The 16,634-nt window shown below is 42.5% G+C and overlaps 2 protein-coding genes across 6 annotated transcripts in view; one reads left to right on the top strand and one right to left on the bottom strand.

Moving 5' to 3' along the window:
* PLEKHA3 (pleckstrin homology domain containing A3) overlaps positions 1-16,634 on the top strand; it is a 137,190-nt gene that overhangs the window by 37,068 nt on the left and 83,488 nt on the right. The gene's annotated exons all lie outside the window — the stretch shown is intronic.
* Positions 12,283-16,634, bottom strand: part of TTN (titin) — a 279,289-nt gene continuing 274,937 nt past the window's right edge. For all 3 annotated transcript variants that reach the window (XM_089916619.1, XM_089916621.1, XM_089916620.1), the window contains 5 exons: positions 16,424-16,580; positions 14,985-15,676; positions 14,735-14,888; positions 13,897-14,199; positions 12,283-13,759 (listed from right to left, as the gene is read on the bottom strand). In XM_089916619.1, coding sequence (XP_089772745.1) covers positions 13,461-13,759; positions 13,897-14,199; positions 14,735-14,888; positions 14,985-15,676; positions 16,424-16,580 — 1,605 coding nt within the window. In that variant the 3' untranslated portion in view covers positions 12,283-13,460. The remainder of the gene's footprint in view (positions 13,760-13,896; positions 14,200-14,734; positions 14,889-14,984; positions 15,677-16,423; positions 16,581-16,634) is intronic.

Genomic DNA, 16,634 nt, shown 5'->3' with positions numbered 1-16,634 from the left:
TCATGACATTTTTTTCCCCCCTAAATTCCATATATATGTGTTAGCATACGGTATTTGTCTTTCTCTTTCTGACTTCACTCTGTATGACAGACTCTAGGTCCATCTACCTCATTACAAATAGCTCAATTTCGTTTCTTTTTATAGCTGAGTAATATTCCATTGTATATATGTGCCACATCTTCCTTATCCATTCATCCAATGATGGACACTTAGGTTGTTTCCATCTCCTGGCTATTGTAAATAGAGCTGCAATGAACATTTTGGTACATGACTCTTCTTGAATTATGGTTTTCTCAGGGTATATGCCCAGTACTGGGATTGCTGGGTCATATGGTAGTTTTATTTGTAGTTTTTTAAGGAACCCCCATACTGTTCTCCATAGTGGCTGTACCAATTCACATTCCCACCAGCAGTGCAAGAGTGTTCCCTTTTCTCCACACCCTCTCCAGGATTTATTGTTTCTACATTTTTTGATGATGGCCATTCTGACTGGTATGAGATGATATCTCATTGTAGTTTTGATTTGCATTTCTCTAATGATTAATGATGTTGAGCATTCTTTCATGTGTTTGTTGGCAGTCTGTATATCTTTGGAGAGATGTCTATTTAGGTCTTCTGCCCATTTGTGGATTGGGTTGTTTGTTTTTTTGTTATTGAGCTGCATGAGCTGCTTGTAAATTTTGGAGATTAATCCTTTGTCAGTTGCTTCATTTGCAAATATTTTCTCCCATTCTGAGCGTTGTCTTTTGGTCTTGTTTATGGTTTCCTTTGCTGTGCAAAAGCTTTGAAGTTTCATTAGGTCCCATTTGTTTATTTTTGTTTTTCTTTCCATTTCTCTGGGAGGTGGGTCAAAAAGGATCTTGCTGTTATTTATGTCATAGAGTGTTCTGCCTATATTTTCCTCTAAGAGTTTGATAGTTTCTGGCCTTACATTTAGGTCTTTAATCCATTTTGAGCTTATTTTTGTGTATGGTGTTAGGGAGTGATCTAATCTCATACTTTTACATGTACCTGTCCAGTTTTCCCAGCACCACTTATTGAAGAGGCTGTCCTTTCTCCACTGTACATTCCTGCCTCCTTTATCAAAGATAAGGTGACCATATGTGCGTGGGTTTATCTCTGGGATTTCTATCCTGTTCCATTGATCTATGTTTCTGTTTTTGTGCCAGTACCATACTGTCTTGATTACTGTAGCTTTGTAGTATAGTCTGAAGTCAGGGAGCCTGATTCCTCCAGCTCCGTTTTTCTTTCTCAAGATTGCTTTGGCTATTGGGGGTCTTTTGTGTTTCCAAACAAATTGTGAAATTTTTTGTTCTAGTTCTGTGAAAAATGCCATTGGTAGTTTGATAGGGATTGCATTGAATCTGTAGATTGCTTTGGGTAGTAGAGCCATTTTCACAATGTTGATTCTTCCAATCCAAGAACATGGTATATCTCTCCATCTATTTGTATCATCTTTAATTTCTTTCATCAGTGTCTTACAGTTTTCTGCATAGAGGTCTTTTGTCTCCTTAGGTAGGTTTATTCCTAGATATTTTATTCTGTTTGTTGTGGTGGTAAATGGGAGTGTTTTCTTCATTTCACTTTCAGATTTTTCATCATTAGTGTATAGGAATGCCAGAGATTTCTGTGCATTAATTTTGTATCCTGCTACTTTACCAAATTCATTGATTAGCTCTAGTAGTTTTCTGGTAGCATCTTTAGGATTCTCTATGTATAGTATCATGTCATCTGCAAACAGTGACAGCTTTACTTCTTCTTTTCCGACTTGGATTCCTTTTATTTCCTTTTCTGCTCTGATTGCTGTGGCTAAAACTTCGAAAATTATGTTGAGTAAGAGTGGTGAGAGTGGGCAACCTTGTCTTGTTCCTGATCTTAGTAGAAATGCTTTCAGTTTTTCACCATTGAGGATGATGTTGGCTGTGGGTTTGTCATATATGGCCTTTATTATGTTGAGGAAAGTTCCCTCCTGCCTACTTTCTGGAGGGTTTTTATCATAAATGGATGTTGAATTTTGTTGAAAGCTTTCTCTGCATCTATTGAGATGACCATATGGTTTTTCTCCTTCAATTTGTTAATATGGTGTATCCCATTGATTGATTTGCATATATTGAAGAATCCTTGCATTCCTGGAATAAACCCCACTGGTTCATGGTGTATGATCCTTTTAATGTGCTATTGAATTCTGTTTGCTAGTATTTTGTTGAGGATTTTTGCATCTGTGTTCATCAGTGATATTGGCCTGTAGTTTTCTTTCTTTGTGACATCCTTGTCTGGTTTTGGTATCAGGGTGATAGTGGCCTCACAGAATGAGTTTGGGAGTGTTCCTCCCTCTGCTATAGTTTGGAAGAGTTTGAGAAGGATAGGTGTTAGCTCTTCTCTAAATGTTTGATAGAATTCGCCTGTGAAGCCATCTGGTTCTGGGCTTTTGTTTGTTGAAATTTTTTTTTTTTTTCTTTGCAGTACGCAGGCCTCTCACTGCTGTGGCCTCTCCCATTGCGGAGCACAGGCTCCGGATGCGCAAGCTCAGTGGCCACGCCTCACAGGCATAGCCGCTCGGCGGCATGTGGGATCCTCCCAGACGGGGGCACGAATCTGTGTCCCTTGCATCGGCAGGCGGACTCTCAACCACTGGGCCACCAGGGAAGCCAAGTTGGAAGATTATTAATCACAGTTTCAATTTCAGTGCTTGTGATTGGTCTGTTCATATTTTCTATTTCTTCCTGATTCAGTCTTGGCAGGTTGTGCATTTCTAAGAATTTGTCCATTTCTTCCAGGTTGTGCATTTTATTGGCATAGAGTTGCTTGTAGTAACCTCTCATGATCTTTTGTATTTCTGTAGTGGCAGTTGTTACTTCTCCTTTTTCATTTCTAATTCTATTGATTTGAGTCTTCTCCCTTTTTTTCTTGATGAGTCTGGCTAATGGTTTATCAATTTTGTTTTTCTTCTCAAAGAACCAGCTTTTAATTTTATTGATCTTTGCTATCGTTTCCTTCAATTGTTTTTCATTTATTTCTGATCTGATCTTTATGATTTCTTTCCTTCTGTTAACTTTGGGGTTTTTTGTTCTTCTTTCTCTAATTGCTTTAGGTGCAAGTTTAGGTTGTTTATTTGAGATGTTTCCTGCTTCTTAAAGTAGGATTGTATTGCTATAAACTTCCCTCTTAGAACTGCTTTTGCTGCATCCCATAGATTTTGGGTCATCGTGTCTCCATTGTCATTTGTTTCTAGGTATTTTTTTGTTTCCTCTTTGATTTCTTCAGTGATCACTTCATTATTAAGTAGTGTATTGTTTAGCCTCCATGTGTTTATATTTTTTACAGATCTTTCCCTGTAATTGATATCTAGTCTCATAGCGTTGTGGTCGGAAAAGATACTTGATACAATTTCAATTTTCTTAAATTTACCAAGGCTTGATTTGTGACCCAACATATGATCTATCCTGGAGAATGTTCCATGAGCACGTTAGGAAAATGTGTATTCTGTTGTTTTTGGATGGAATGTCCGATAAATATCAATTAAGTCCATCTTGTTTAATGTATCATTTAAAGCTTGTGTTTCCTTATTTATTTTCATTTTGGATGATCTGTCCATTGGTGAAAGTGGGGTCTTAAAGTCCCCTACTATGAATTTGTTACTGTTGATTTCCCCTTTTATGGCTGTTAGTATTTGCCGTATGTATTGAGGTGCTCCTATGTTGGATGAATAAATATTTACAATTGTTATATCTTCTTCTTGGATCGATCCCTTGATCATTATGCAGTGTCCTTCTTTGTCTCTTCTAATAGTCTTTAAAGTCTATTTTTTCTGATATGAGAATTGCTACTCCAGCTTTCTTTTGGTTTCCATTTGCATGGAATATCTTTTTCCATCCCCTCACTTTCAGTCTGTGTGTGTCTTTAGGTCTGAAGTGGGTCTCTTGTAGACAGCATATATATGGGTCTTATTTTTGTATCCATTCAGCCAGTCTGTGTCTTCTGGTGGGAGCATTTAATCCATTTACATTTAAGGTAATTATCGATATGTATGTTCCTATTCCCATTTTCTTAATTGTTTTGGGTTTGTTATTGTAGGTCTTTCCCTTCTCTTGTGTTTCTTGCCTAGAGAAGTTCCTTTAGCATTTGTTGTAAAGCTGGTTTGGTGGTGCTGAACTCTCTCAGCTTTTGCTTGTCTGCAAAGGTTTTAATTTCTCCATCAAATCTGAATGGGATCCTTGCTGGGTAGAGTAATCTTGGTTGCAGGTTTTTCCCCTTCATCACTTTAAATATGTCCTGCCAGTCCCTTCTGACTTGCAGAGTTTCTGCTGAAAGATCAGCTCTTAACCTTATGGGGATTCCCTTGTGTGTTATTTGTTGTTTTTCCCTTGCTGCTTTTAATATGTTTTCTTTGTATTTAATTTTTGACAGTTTGATTAATATGTGTCTTGGTGTGTTTCTCCTTGGATTTATCCTGTATGGGACTCTCTGTGCTTCCTAGACTTGATTAACTATTTCCTTTCCCATATTAGAGAAGTTTTCAACTATAATCTCTTCAAATATTTTCTCATTCCCTTTCTTTTTCTCTTCTTCTTCTGGAACCCCTATAATTCGAATGTTGGTATGTTTAATGTTGTCCCAGAGTTCTCTGAGATTGTCCTCAGTTCTTTTTATTCTTTTTTCTTTATTCTGCTCTGCAGTAGTTATTTCCACTATTTTATCTTCCAGGTCACTTATCTGTTCTTCTGCCTCAGTTATTCTGCTATTGATCCTATCTAGAGTATTTTTAATTTCATTTATTGTGTTGTTCATCGTTGCTTGTTTCATCTTTAGTTCTTCTATGTCCTTGTTAAATGCTTCTTGCATTTTCTCTATTCTATTTCCAAGATTTTGGATCATCTTTACTATCATTATTCTGAATTCTTTTTCAGGTAGACTGCCTGTTTCCTCTTCATTTGTTAGGTCTGGTGGGTTTTTACCTTGCTCCTTCATCTGCTGTGTTTCTCTGTCTTCTCATTTTGCTTAATTTACTGTGTTTGGGGTCTCCTTTTCACAGGCTGCAAGTTCCTAGTTCCCATTGTTTTTGGTGTCTGTCTCCAGTGGCTACAGTTGGTTCAGTGGGTTGTGTAGGCTTCCTGTTGGAGGGAACTGGTGCCTGTGTTCTGGTGGATGAGGCTGGATCTTGTCTTTCTGGTGGGCAGGTCCACGTCTGGTGGTGTGTTTTGGGTTGTCTGTGGACTTATTATGATTTTAGGCAGCCTCTCTGCTAATGGGTGGGGTTGTGTTCCTGTTTTGCTAGTTGTTTGGCATAGGGTGTCCAGCACTGTAGCTTGCTGGTCGTTGAGTGAAGCTGGGTGCTGGTGTTGAGATGGAGATCTCTGAGAGATTTTTGCCGTTTGATATCATGTGGAGCTGGGAGGTCTCTTGTGGACCAGTGTCCTGAAGTTGGCTCTCCCACCTTAAAAAATAATTATTAAGAAAAAAAATTTTTTGAAAAGAAAAAAAAAACGGACGGACAGAACCCTTGGAGAAATGGTGAAAGCAAAGCTATACAGACAAAATCTCACACAGAAGCATACACATACACACTCACAAAAAGAGGAAAAGGGGAAAAAATTATAAATCTTGCTCTCAAAGTCCAGCTCCTCAATTTGGGATGATTCGTTGTCTATTCATGTATTCCACAGATGCAGGGTACATCAAGTTGATTGTGGAGCTTTAATCCGCTGCTTCTGAGGCTGCTGGGAGACATTTCCCTTTCTCTTCTTTGTTCTCACAGCTCCCGGGGTTCAGCTTTGGACTTGGCCCTGCCTCTGCATGTAGGTCGCGGGAGGGCGTCTGTTCTTCGCTCAGAGAGGATGGGGTTAAAGGAGCAGCTGCTTCGGGGGCTCTGGCTCACTCAGGCCGGGGGGCGGAGGGGTTCGGATGCGGGGTGAGCCTGCGGCGGCAGAGGCCGTTGTGATGTTGCACCAGCCTGAGGCGCGCCGTGTGTTCTCCCGGGGAAGTGGTCCCTGGATCATGGTGCCCTGGCAGTGGCGGGCTGCACAGGCTCCCCGCAAGAGGGGTGTGCATAGTGACCTGTGCTCGCACCCAGGCTTCTTGGTGGCGGCAGCAGCAGCCTTAGCATCTCATGCTCGTGTCTGGGGTCCGCGCTGTTAGCCGCGGCTTGCGCCCGTCTTTGGAGCTCCTTTAAGCAGCGCTCTTAATCCCCTCTCTTCGCGCCCCAGGAAACAAAGAGGGAAGAAAATGTCTCTTGCCTCTTCGGCAAGTCTAGACTTTTCCCTGGACTCCCTCCCGGCTAGCCATGGTGCACTAACCCCCTGCAGGCTGTGTTCACGCCGCCAACCCCAGTCCTCTCTCTGCGCTCTGATGGAAGCCCGAGCCTCAGCTCCCAGCCCCGCCCGCCCCGGCGGGTGAGCAGACAAGCCTCTCGGGCTGGTGAGTGCCCGTCGGCACCAATCCTCTGTGCGGGAATCTGTCCGCTTTGTCCTTCGCACGCCTGTGGCTGCACTCTCCTCCGCGGCTCCGAAGCGTCCCCACTCCGCCACCCGCAGTCTCCGCTCGCGAAGGGGCTTCCTAGCATGTGGAATCCTTTCCTGCTTCACAGCTCCCTCCCGCTGGTGCAGGTCCCGTCCCTATTCTTTTGTCTCTGTTTATTGTTTTTTCTTTTGCCCTACCCAGGTACGTGGGGAGTTTATTGCCTTTTGAGAGGTTTGAGGTCTTCTGCCAGTGTTCAGTAGGTGTTCTGTATGAGTTGTTCTACGTGTAGATGTATTTCTGGTGTGTAATGGAATATCACTCAGCCGTGAAATCAATGTCGTAAGGCCAGTAGCAGCATAATGAGTGGATTTAAGTATGATGATTCCGGCCCGCCGTCCGCTCGACTGTCACGGCTTCGGCCGCCGGGGCCCCTCCAGAGCCGGCAGCCTCAGTGAGGTCGCCCTCCCCTCGGGCTCTGGGGCAGTTCTGTGACGGCGGAGGGAAGAGACCCCGAGCCAGGAGTTCCAGCTCTGCGGAAACTCGGGCTTGTGGATACTTCTGAGATGGCTTTGGCATCTATCTGCTGGTTCCCTCTCTGAAATGTGTAGGGCAGTATCTCTTAAACTTTTTGAATCATTGGCATCTTTAAAAATGAAATGAAAACTAGGAACAATGTCCCTTAAGAAAAAGAGAAAAAATATATGCATAATCTCAGGGAGCTCAGGGACCCCCTAAAGATTCTAGGATAAGCATGAATTTCAGGTTTGGAATCCTCACTTTTAGGACATGCTATCTTTTGCAGTGATTTCATGACAGATTGGAAAGCGTTGGCATACCTGACCACTCCTCTTACCTGCTTCCCACCTTTTCTTAAAATGGAGCAGGAGTAAGTGGGAGTCGTCCCCAGGAGCCACATTCCTGACATCGCATCATCAGAACTTGGCTTGTTGGGCCAGATTCTTCTACCTCCGTTGCAGTTCCACAGCAGTGGTCATTGTCACCGAGAAGAATTGCAGCAGTAATTTGCCCTCCTGTCTCCATAAGTCACCCCCTCTCCCATACCTTTTCCTTTACCTGGAGAGTCAACCAGTCTGGCTTTATTACATGTTTCCCTAAGTCCCCAGACATTCTTAGGAAAGACCTTTCCACGGATGGCTATAAAGCCTAGGAACGGTAATTACAGGGACATTATGGGTTAGAAATTTGGTCATAGGTGAAGGTCTTCCTATGAGTGGAGTCCGCTGGGAGGAAATAAGCTCTTGGGCATAGAATGGCAAATACATGTCATCGTTTTCTCAGAATAGCTAAATACTTTGTAAAAGTAAAATTTGATCAAGTAACTAGTTTGCTTAAATCTCTTTCATGGTTCCCCTTACCTCTTACAGAAAAGCCCAAAGTCCATAATAGGGTATAAGAGGCCTTTTGCAATGTTGCCCTGCTTCTCACCTCCAGCCCTTCAGAGGTTCTTGCACCCCCTTATTAACTTTTTCTACTTTTTTGAATGTGTCATGTTCTCCTTGCCCCAGACCTCTGCAGGCACAAGGATCCTCTGCCTGAAAGCTCCTCCTTATCTCCTCAGTTAACCCCACACTTTAGGTCACAGCTTCTACATGTAACTTCCTCTAATCTGACTGTTCCCCAATTCTCTGACTGGATCAGATGCCCTAGCAATGTGCTCTCAAACGCCTTGGATTTTTCTTTTTTTTAAATTTTTATTTATTTATATTTTTTGTGTTACATGGGCCTCTCACTGTTGTGGCCTCTCCCGTTGCGGAGCACAGGCTCCGGACGCACAGGCTCAGCAGCCATGGCTCACGGGCCCAGCCGCTCCGCGGCATGTGGGATCCTCCCGGACTGGGGCACGAACCCGTGTCCCCTGCATCGGCAGGCGGACTCTCAACCACTGCGCCACCAGGGAAGCCCCGGATTTTTCTTTTTTTATCATAGCACTTAATTTCATTTCTTAGGTGATACCTAGTTCCTCCTCTACCAAGATCCAATCCTCTTCACACCTCCCATGTTTCCACCTACTGTGGCCTGTCTCAGCCTACATCATGTACAGTACCAGTGAAAACAGTTCCATCATCAGATAAGTTCGGGGAGCATTGTATCGCCTCTTGGAGGACCACAACACACACTAGCTCATCAAAGGCTCTGGGAAGTCCTGCATAAAGAAGTACGATTTCCCAAATCCTAAGTTTATTTGGCTGTGGGACAATTTTCCCATAATATCTACCAACATCTTGAGGAAGAGTTTGGGAAATATTGACCCAGACATACCAAAAGGCATAAAACTATTTTTATAACCTTAGAATAAAAATCGATGGGCCAGGTCTTCCTGGGTGGTGCAGTGGTTGAGAATCCGCCTGCCAATGCAGAGGACACAGGTTCGAGCCCTGGTCCGGGAAGATCCCACATGCCGCAGACCAACTAAGCTCTTGCGCCACAACTACTGAGCCTGCACTCTAGAGCCCGTGAGCCACAACTACTGAGCGCGCGTGCCACAAGTACTGAAGCCCGCGTGCCTAGAGCCCGTGCTCCACAACAGGAGAAGCCATTGCAATGAGAAGCCTGAAAACCCAACGGAGCCAAAAATAAATTAAATTAATTAATTAATTAAAAAAAAGAAAATAGATTGGCCCATCGATTTTTTGTGTGTGTGTGGCTGCTTTGGGTCTTCGTTGCTGTGTGCAGGCTTTCTCTAGTTGCGGCGAACGGGGGCTACTCTTCGTTGAAGTGCGCGGGCTTCTCATTGCAATGGCTTCTCCTGTTGTAGAGCACGGGCTCTAGGCATGCGGGCTTCAGTAGTTGTGGCACGCGGGCTTCAGTAGTTGTGGCACGCGGGCTCTAGAGCGCAGGCTCAGTAGTTGTGATGCAAGGGCTTAGTTGCTCCGTGGCATGTGGGATCTTCGTGGACCAAGCCTCGAACCTGTGTCCCCTGCATTGGCAGGTGGATTCTCAACCACTGCACCACCAGAAAAGGGCGGCCAATCTCTCTTGCAAAAAGTCCTTCTATTTACCTAGCAGACACTGTTTTCTCCTATTACAAGGAAACTGGGTTTTCTCGGCCCGAATTTCTTAAAATTACATTTGGGGCTGAATAAACAAATACAAATTACTTTCTTTTCCTGGAGCACAATCATAAAACATTTTTCTTGAAGAATAATGTCTCACCATGGAGACTGTCAATTTAACCTGTTATTTTACTGGCTGTTTCTGATTTACCTACCTCCCTACCTCTAGATGGTTCATCTATATAATTGGCTACTACTGGTTAGAGATAATAAATTCATCTTTCGAGAAACTCTACCAAAACACTTCTTTTAAAGATGTGCTGTCTCATGCCCATCATGTCTAGTGTTATGGGTTGAGCTGTGTACCCCTCCCCACAGATATGTTGGGGTCCTAAACTCTGGTACCTCAGGATGTGACCTTATTTGGAGATAGTCTTTACACAGACAATAAAGTTAAAATAAGGTAAAATTAGTGTGAAGCCTAATCCAATATTGCTGATGTCCTTCTAAACAGGGGATATTTGGACCCACACATGCATGCAGGGAGAATGCTATGTGAACAGGTGGCCATCTACGAGTCAAGCAGAGAGGCCTGGAACAGATCCTTCCCTAACAGGTCTCGGAAGGAACCAGTCCTGTTGACACTTTCATTTAGGACTCCTAGCCTCCTCCCCGCCGCCCCCCAGGGTTGTGGTACTTTGTTCTAGCAGCCCTAGCAAAATAATATATCTAGTGATTACAAGTGAGGTCTGTGTTACACCCCCTCTAAAATGTTTTTCTGGTCCCTAACTTCGATGTTTTGCATGGTGGTCTCTAATATAATACTGATTGCTGGTGTTTATTGGGTGCTGTGGCAGCACTGCTCTAAGAGTTTCACATGTAGTAATTTGTTTAATCCTCACAAAACCTGTGAGGTTGATGCTGTTGTTATTCCCATCTTATGGGTGAGAACATCAAGGGATAGAGAAGGTCAGTAATTACTCCAGGTGACACAAGTTAGCAAATAGCAGATCCTGGATTTGGGTTGGTACTCTGGGTTTTGAGTGCGTATATATAATTCCTACACTATGCTGCTTATGAGTGTAGCCAAGTGGGGGCTTTATAAAATATACAGGAAGGATTCAGCAGAAAGAGGGGCAGGAAGAGAGTGAAGATTACTCATAGGTTTTGTGGATTGGAGGGTTGAACCAGGAAGAAGGCGTCTGCTTGCTGCTCTCTGGCGCCCCCTGCCGACAGGGGGGAGAGACAAGGTGGTCTGAACAGGAAATGCAAAGTTGCTGGGAAGGCATTCCTGGGGCTGTTGGAGGTGGGGTGGGATTGACAGGAATCCCCACCCACCCTACGCGGGGGAGCGCCGTTATTGGAGGCGCTCTCGGAGGGAGGCTGGCTGGTAAACCCGGAAAGGGGTGCTTGTAGTTCCAGCCGGAGGGCCTCTGAGGGACTTCCCAGGATCCTCCCTACGCAGTCCTCTCACGTGTGACCCCCTGGCCACACCCTGCCGCTCTCAGAGGCGTGGGCTTCTGCTACTGGTTGAAAAGAAGTCAGGCCTCTCGGCTTGGCGTGGATTTCCTTCCCGGGATAGGCCTTAGCCCCTCCCCTTTCTCCCAGGCCCAAAATGGATCTCTGGATTTGGGAGCTGCAGCTACAGTTCCTTCAGCTTCAGAATTCTGAGCAGCACGGACTGCGCCTCAGCCACGGATAGGACTCCTTAGAACATGAGCCTGTCAGGGCTGGGAGTCATCCTCAGGAATCCCTGCCTCTCTCGTTTTAAGGTAAGAACTGGCATTTCAAGTTGTTAGATGGTGTAGTGGGTGCTGTCCGTACCTCCCAGGTCCAGGTGATGTGTACCCGGCCCAGTTTCTTGTGTATTGGCTGTGTAGCTGCCCTAGTCTGCAGAGATTGCTCTGGCCACGGGGTGCCCCTCAACCCGGAGGTTATTTCCCTCTTCCCGCCCCCGCTCCCATAAGCTCCCAGCCTGTAGGCACTAACTGGCAGATAAGCGGGTAGAGAAGGTCAGCGCCCTTGCTCCCAGGTGGAACCAACTCTGGTGCAATTTATGCTCCCGGTGGGATGCGGCTGAAGCTCCCGCGGAGACCACATTCTTGCTTAGCTTTCTTCCTCTACTCTGCTTCCCTCACTTCCTTTTTCCTGAGAGCAGTCCCTCAAAAAATTACTTATGCTAGAGTCAAGTCTTAGGCTCTGCTTTTAGGGCATCTGACATAAGACAGAATACTTGCTGAATAAATTAACGAAGACCCAAGATCTTCTTTGGGGGAGTAAGAACTGACAGTGCATTTGCTTCAGCTTTGGCCGCTTGTACGTACATTTAGGGGGTAATTTAGGCAAAGAATCGACTTTATAGGTTTACAATTAGGATTATCTAATTGAGGTGGATAAATACAGATTTTTCTGGTGCTAGATATTTTATTATGAAGTTGTTTTGAAAAGCCTAGTAGGACTGTACCATTTAAAACGAGTTCTTTAGCTTTGAGGACTTTGATTTGTTCTGTCTCAGTTTGGAGCTGCAATAGCCAGTAATGGATTCAGTTGCACAATTGATCATTTTCCCTGAAATTGTCATATTCTTTTCTATACTCCTTGAGGGACAGGGTCTATTTCATCTTGCTCATCTTTGCGTTGCTGTCTGGCACAAAATATTGTGAATTGTAATGTTCAATATCTTTGGATTTAATGAATCAGCTCCCATAAAAATATTTTTCTTGATAATAAGTTTAGAAGATTTGATCTATTATTTTGGGGGATTTTTGTTAACTTTTGGGGGTAACTTTATCCATGAGAATCATATCTATGCTTTTAAAAAATTGTGGAATGCATTCAACATGGTAATTTAAATATTTGCTGTGAAGAACTTGAGTTGCTTCTTCTTATCTATGATCATTTCTGTGATTTGCAAAGGCACATACCTCCCCAACCCCAGAATTTTACAGAAAACAACCAATCACAAATTTTGAGGTGCAGATAGCTTGCTTTATTTTGTTGTTACTATCTCAAGGAGGTCCAAGAATTATAACTAACAATTGAATTTAAACCTGCATGAAAAGAACTACATCAAATTGATATTTTGGGCAGTTAGTAATATTTTGTTGTTTTTAATTTAACGACAGCTTTATTTTGTTGTTGTTGTTCTTCATTTTTTGCTGTGGCTCGTTGCTTAGTTGCCCCGGTTTCTCTGGTGTAATTTAAATTTAGAGCTACCACACGAAGGCGTTGGCTGCACCCCGGGACCTCCAAGAGTTGGCACTGCTCTGGCATAGGAACGCATGAACAGCTTGGTTAAATGAGGGGATGGCCAGGTGATGTTGCTTTTCCAAGCTACCCAGGCACTCTCTATGGTCAGAGACAGTGTGAAATGAGCGAGCAAAGTGTTGGCCGTTGCACTTTGCTCTGGTAATATTTAAGTCATGATCATTTTGAGTGTGACATCATCAGAGAAAATGTAAGACGTTAAAGTGTTGCTTACAGGAGGGTAAATGCAAACATCACCAATGCCTTACATTTCTGATTCAGTAAGTATTGGTGCACATATCAGGTGACGTGCACAGCATCATGTCGGTGGATAGGACATCTTCAATGGGGAATTTCTCGACCCATTGAGGCATACTTAGACATCAACATTATGTTGAGGCACAAAGATTGATTAAGTGTTGAGCAGGGTATTCGTTCCATAAGAAACTTTCTCCTACCAACAGTTAGTTTCAACAGTTACATTGTAAAATGTCATAAAATAAATGGTACAAAACTTTATAACCGTTAATTCGGCTATATACAGTATGTACATGTCACTAGAAAATGTATAATCTTCTTAGGTCAACAATTAAGAAAAGATTGAAATGCATATTTTTGAACTTCGACTCATTTAGGTTGATACAAAACTACATTTTTTTTAAGTATTTACAGATCAGAAAGATTAGTCTATGTGAATCGTTCAGGAAAGGTTAAGAATGTCTGAATATGAGAGCACAGGCCCTCTTAAATGGATCGAATATTTATATTCACAGTAGCAGAGTCAGATCCAAATTCATTCTCTAAGCTCAGGGTATAAAGTCCACCATCTTGTTTCTGTACATCCATGATGATCAGAGTTGTCAGGTCATCTGTGTTTTCAGTATGGAATCTCCCTTGCTGTTCTTGATTTTGAATTTTTCTTCCACCATGGGACCATGTTATTTCCGGGGTAGGCTCACCCGTAAAAGCGCAGGCTACTGTTAAAACTTTGCCCTCGTCAATGCTGATGTCAGAGGGAAGAGCTTCAATTTTAGGTGGAATTCCTTTATGGAACAACAACAAGAAAAAAGTTTTAGGATCACTGAAAATATAACAATTTGCTTTCTACTGAATTGTATGTACTAAGGACTCTACCATGCTACTAGGCTTGTCTACCTCTACCAGTAATTTGATTGCTCACCTCTTAGGCCTGCTTTAAGCATCCTACTAGTTGAGCTTTCCAGTTGTGTCATACTAGATTTTCCCATAAAACTGCTGGAACTCATTTCTACAAAAGACTCTTGCATGGAGGACATGCTTTGGGCAGACATGCTTGCAAATTTCATTTCGGTCATGCTGCTAGCACTGCTGCTGCTGAAACTGCTGAAGGAGGCCTCCTGCTTAGAGGCAGACATTTGGACTGACTGAGATGAGAAGCTTCCTTGCAAGCTCGTGTCACCACTTGTCCTCAATACTACCTCTTTGGGAGGTTCTTCAACTAGAGCTGTGGAGCATAGCAGATACACAGTGAACACCAATGACATCTGGTTAATTGGTGACATCTGACACTGACTTACAGAAATGGAACACTTAGACACACACACAGAAATGCAACCCAAACAATTTGCTGTGGAAGCACAAGCAAATACATACATACAGTTGTCAAGAGCTAGCTCAGTGTCTCCCAGAAACGAATCCTTATATTTCTATCGTTACATTACATGCAGGTGCTAGAATCACTAGGAGAAAAATGATTAGTCATACAGAAAATAATTTTTATATTGTGCATTCTGAAAATACATGTAATAGGACAGTTGGTAGCTTTGCTTTGAAAGTTAACTTATCCATGTTCCTGTCTCGCTGTAAAGAAACGTTGACCGTTAAGAATGAATTCACACAGGAGGCCTGTGTCTCTTACACACGGAACTTAACGAGGCTCCAGAGAGTTTGCTGGGCTCAGAAGACAAAAGCAAAAAACAAACAAAAAAACTCAGATAACGGCCTTAAGCAAGTAAGGAAAATGGTAAAGATATACTTACGAAGGACCGTTAAGGAAGCAGTAGCTGAACACTGGCCATGGAAATTTTTGGCCTTAATTGTGTATTTCCCACTGTCACTTACTGAGGCCTTTCGGATTTCAAGGGAATATACATTTCTGGAGCGACTTACGCTGATATTTGAAGAAACAGAAATCTAAAAAGAAGAGAAAAAAAGGGTTTTTTTGAGCTCTTCAGGAGTAGATGGAGTATTTAAAGCTTTCTTCAGTAATATATTCATAACTCAACTTACCGGCAGGTTGTTTTTAAACCATTCGATTTCAGGCGATGGCTCACCACTGATTTCACAAGAAAAGAGAACATTTTGTCCTTCGTTAACATTTTGAGATCTGGGCTGGGAGATGAAGGCTGGAGCATCTGAGAGTTCTTTGCTCAGGGTCAGATCATACTGACACTTGATGATTCCTTGGCTGGTTTTGCCAATGCAGGTGAGGATCCCTTCATCTTTGTGACCAGCCTGCTTGATGGTCAGTGTCTGGTCACTGCCTGAGACGCCATATCTGTACTCCTCGGAGTTACTGAGCTCTACCCCATTCAATACCCATTTCACATCAGTGGCACCAGCAATGTTGGCTTTTAAAGTCACTTTCTGACCATCAGGTATACTCATCTGAGTAGAATATGCTTTAATCTCAGCATGAGTTCTGATTTCTTCTGATGCCTGTGATGTTTTAGTGATTTCCTCATGGACAATGGATTTTTCCAGGGAGGTCGCTTCTGATTTCTTGACTTTTTCGGAAATCAGAACTGTTGAAGCTTCCTCCTCGAAGGCCAGCTTCTCTGGAGATTTCACCTCTGACATCTTGATTTCTTCAGAAATTAGGGCTTTTTTGGAAATTTCCTCTTGGACAGCTGCCTTCTTCTGGGATGTACTTTTGGAGGTCTTTTGTGTCGATACTTTCTGTATCTCAGTGTCTTTTACAGCTGAAAAAGAAAGCTCTGTAAGGCAAACTGAATTGGAAAGAGGCCCCACCCTCTTCTCTTGTGGATTCTGTAAGTGAATAATATACGAAGAAAAAATATTAACTTAACGCATGCAGTGTAGGTAATACCTAACTCTTTCTCAGTCCCAATCTTGGAAAGTTGTCATGCATGACTTTGGTGATCAGTGTAATGATTATTTAAACTAAACTAAACAGAAGAATGATTTTTATGACTTAAGGGGAAAAAAAGTTTTGAAAAGAATAGTTGAAGGATTTAGGAGATGGGTGGATTTAGGAGATTTTGAGTAATTAAAACAATTGAATTATGTTTTAGAAGACTGAGATGAAAGCAAACTAATTTTAATTGGGAAAACCGATACATTTCTTTCATTAACTTTCCACTGCTTTGGAAAATTAGCAAGAGTGAAGCTTTAGGGAAGAAGTGCCATTTTGTATAATCACCTGACTTTATTCTTAAATGTTCCTGGGAGCAGGAATCTTACATAATCTCTATGGAATCTTATATAACACCACATACAATTAGACACTTAATAAATATAAAAGTATATGCTAACTTCAAATATGTGTATTTGTACATTTGTGTACAAATGGTATTCTGTAACTTGGTAAAGCAGTTTTATTTTAATACTTTGTGTGTGTGTGTGTGTGTGTGTAAGGAATAGTGTTTAGAAATGTTTCCTTCATATTGTTTTCTGAAAATTATTGGTAAGGATAAAAGCCAACCTACCTTTTATTGTTAATTTGCAGCTAGAGGACACAGATCCAGCTGAATTTGTTATTGTACAAGTATAAAGTCCACCGTCAGAAGTATCAGTGTTATGAATTTCTAGGAAGAATCCTCCTTTGTCTTCAGAGAGTTTATATTTACCTCCTTGTGTTATAGCCTGTAGAATGCACGTGATTTGAGTTTTAAAAAGTGATTTAATTTTAAACTTTCT

This window comes from Delphinapterus leucas, chromosome 8, assembly GCF_059928025.1.
Source record: "Delphinapterus leucas isolate spDelLeu-1000000601 "Yukka" chromosome 8, BTC_Dleu_Yukka2, whole genome shotgun sequence".
Lineage (NCBI taxonomy): Eukaryota > Metazoa > Chordata > Mammalia > Artiodactyla > Monodontidae > Delphinapterus > Delphinapterus leucas.
This window is presented reverse-complemented; position numbering and strand designations above follow the sequence as displayed.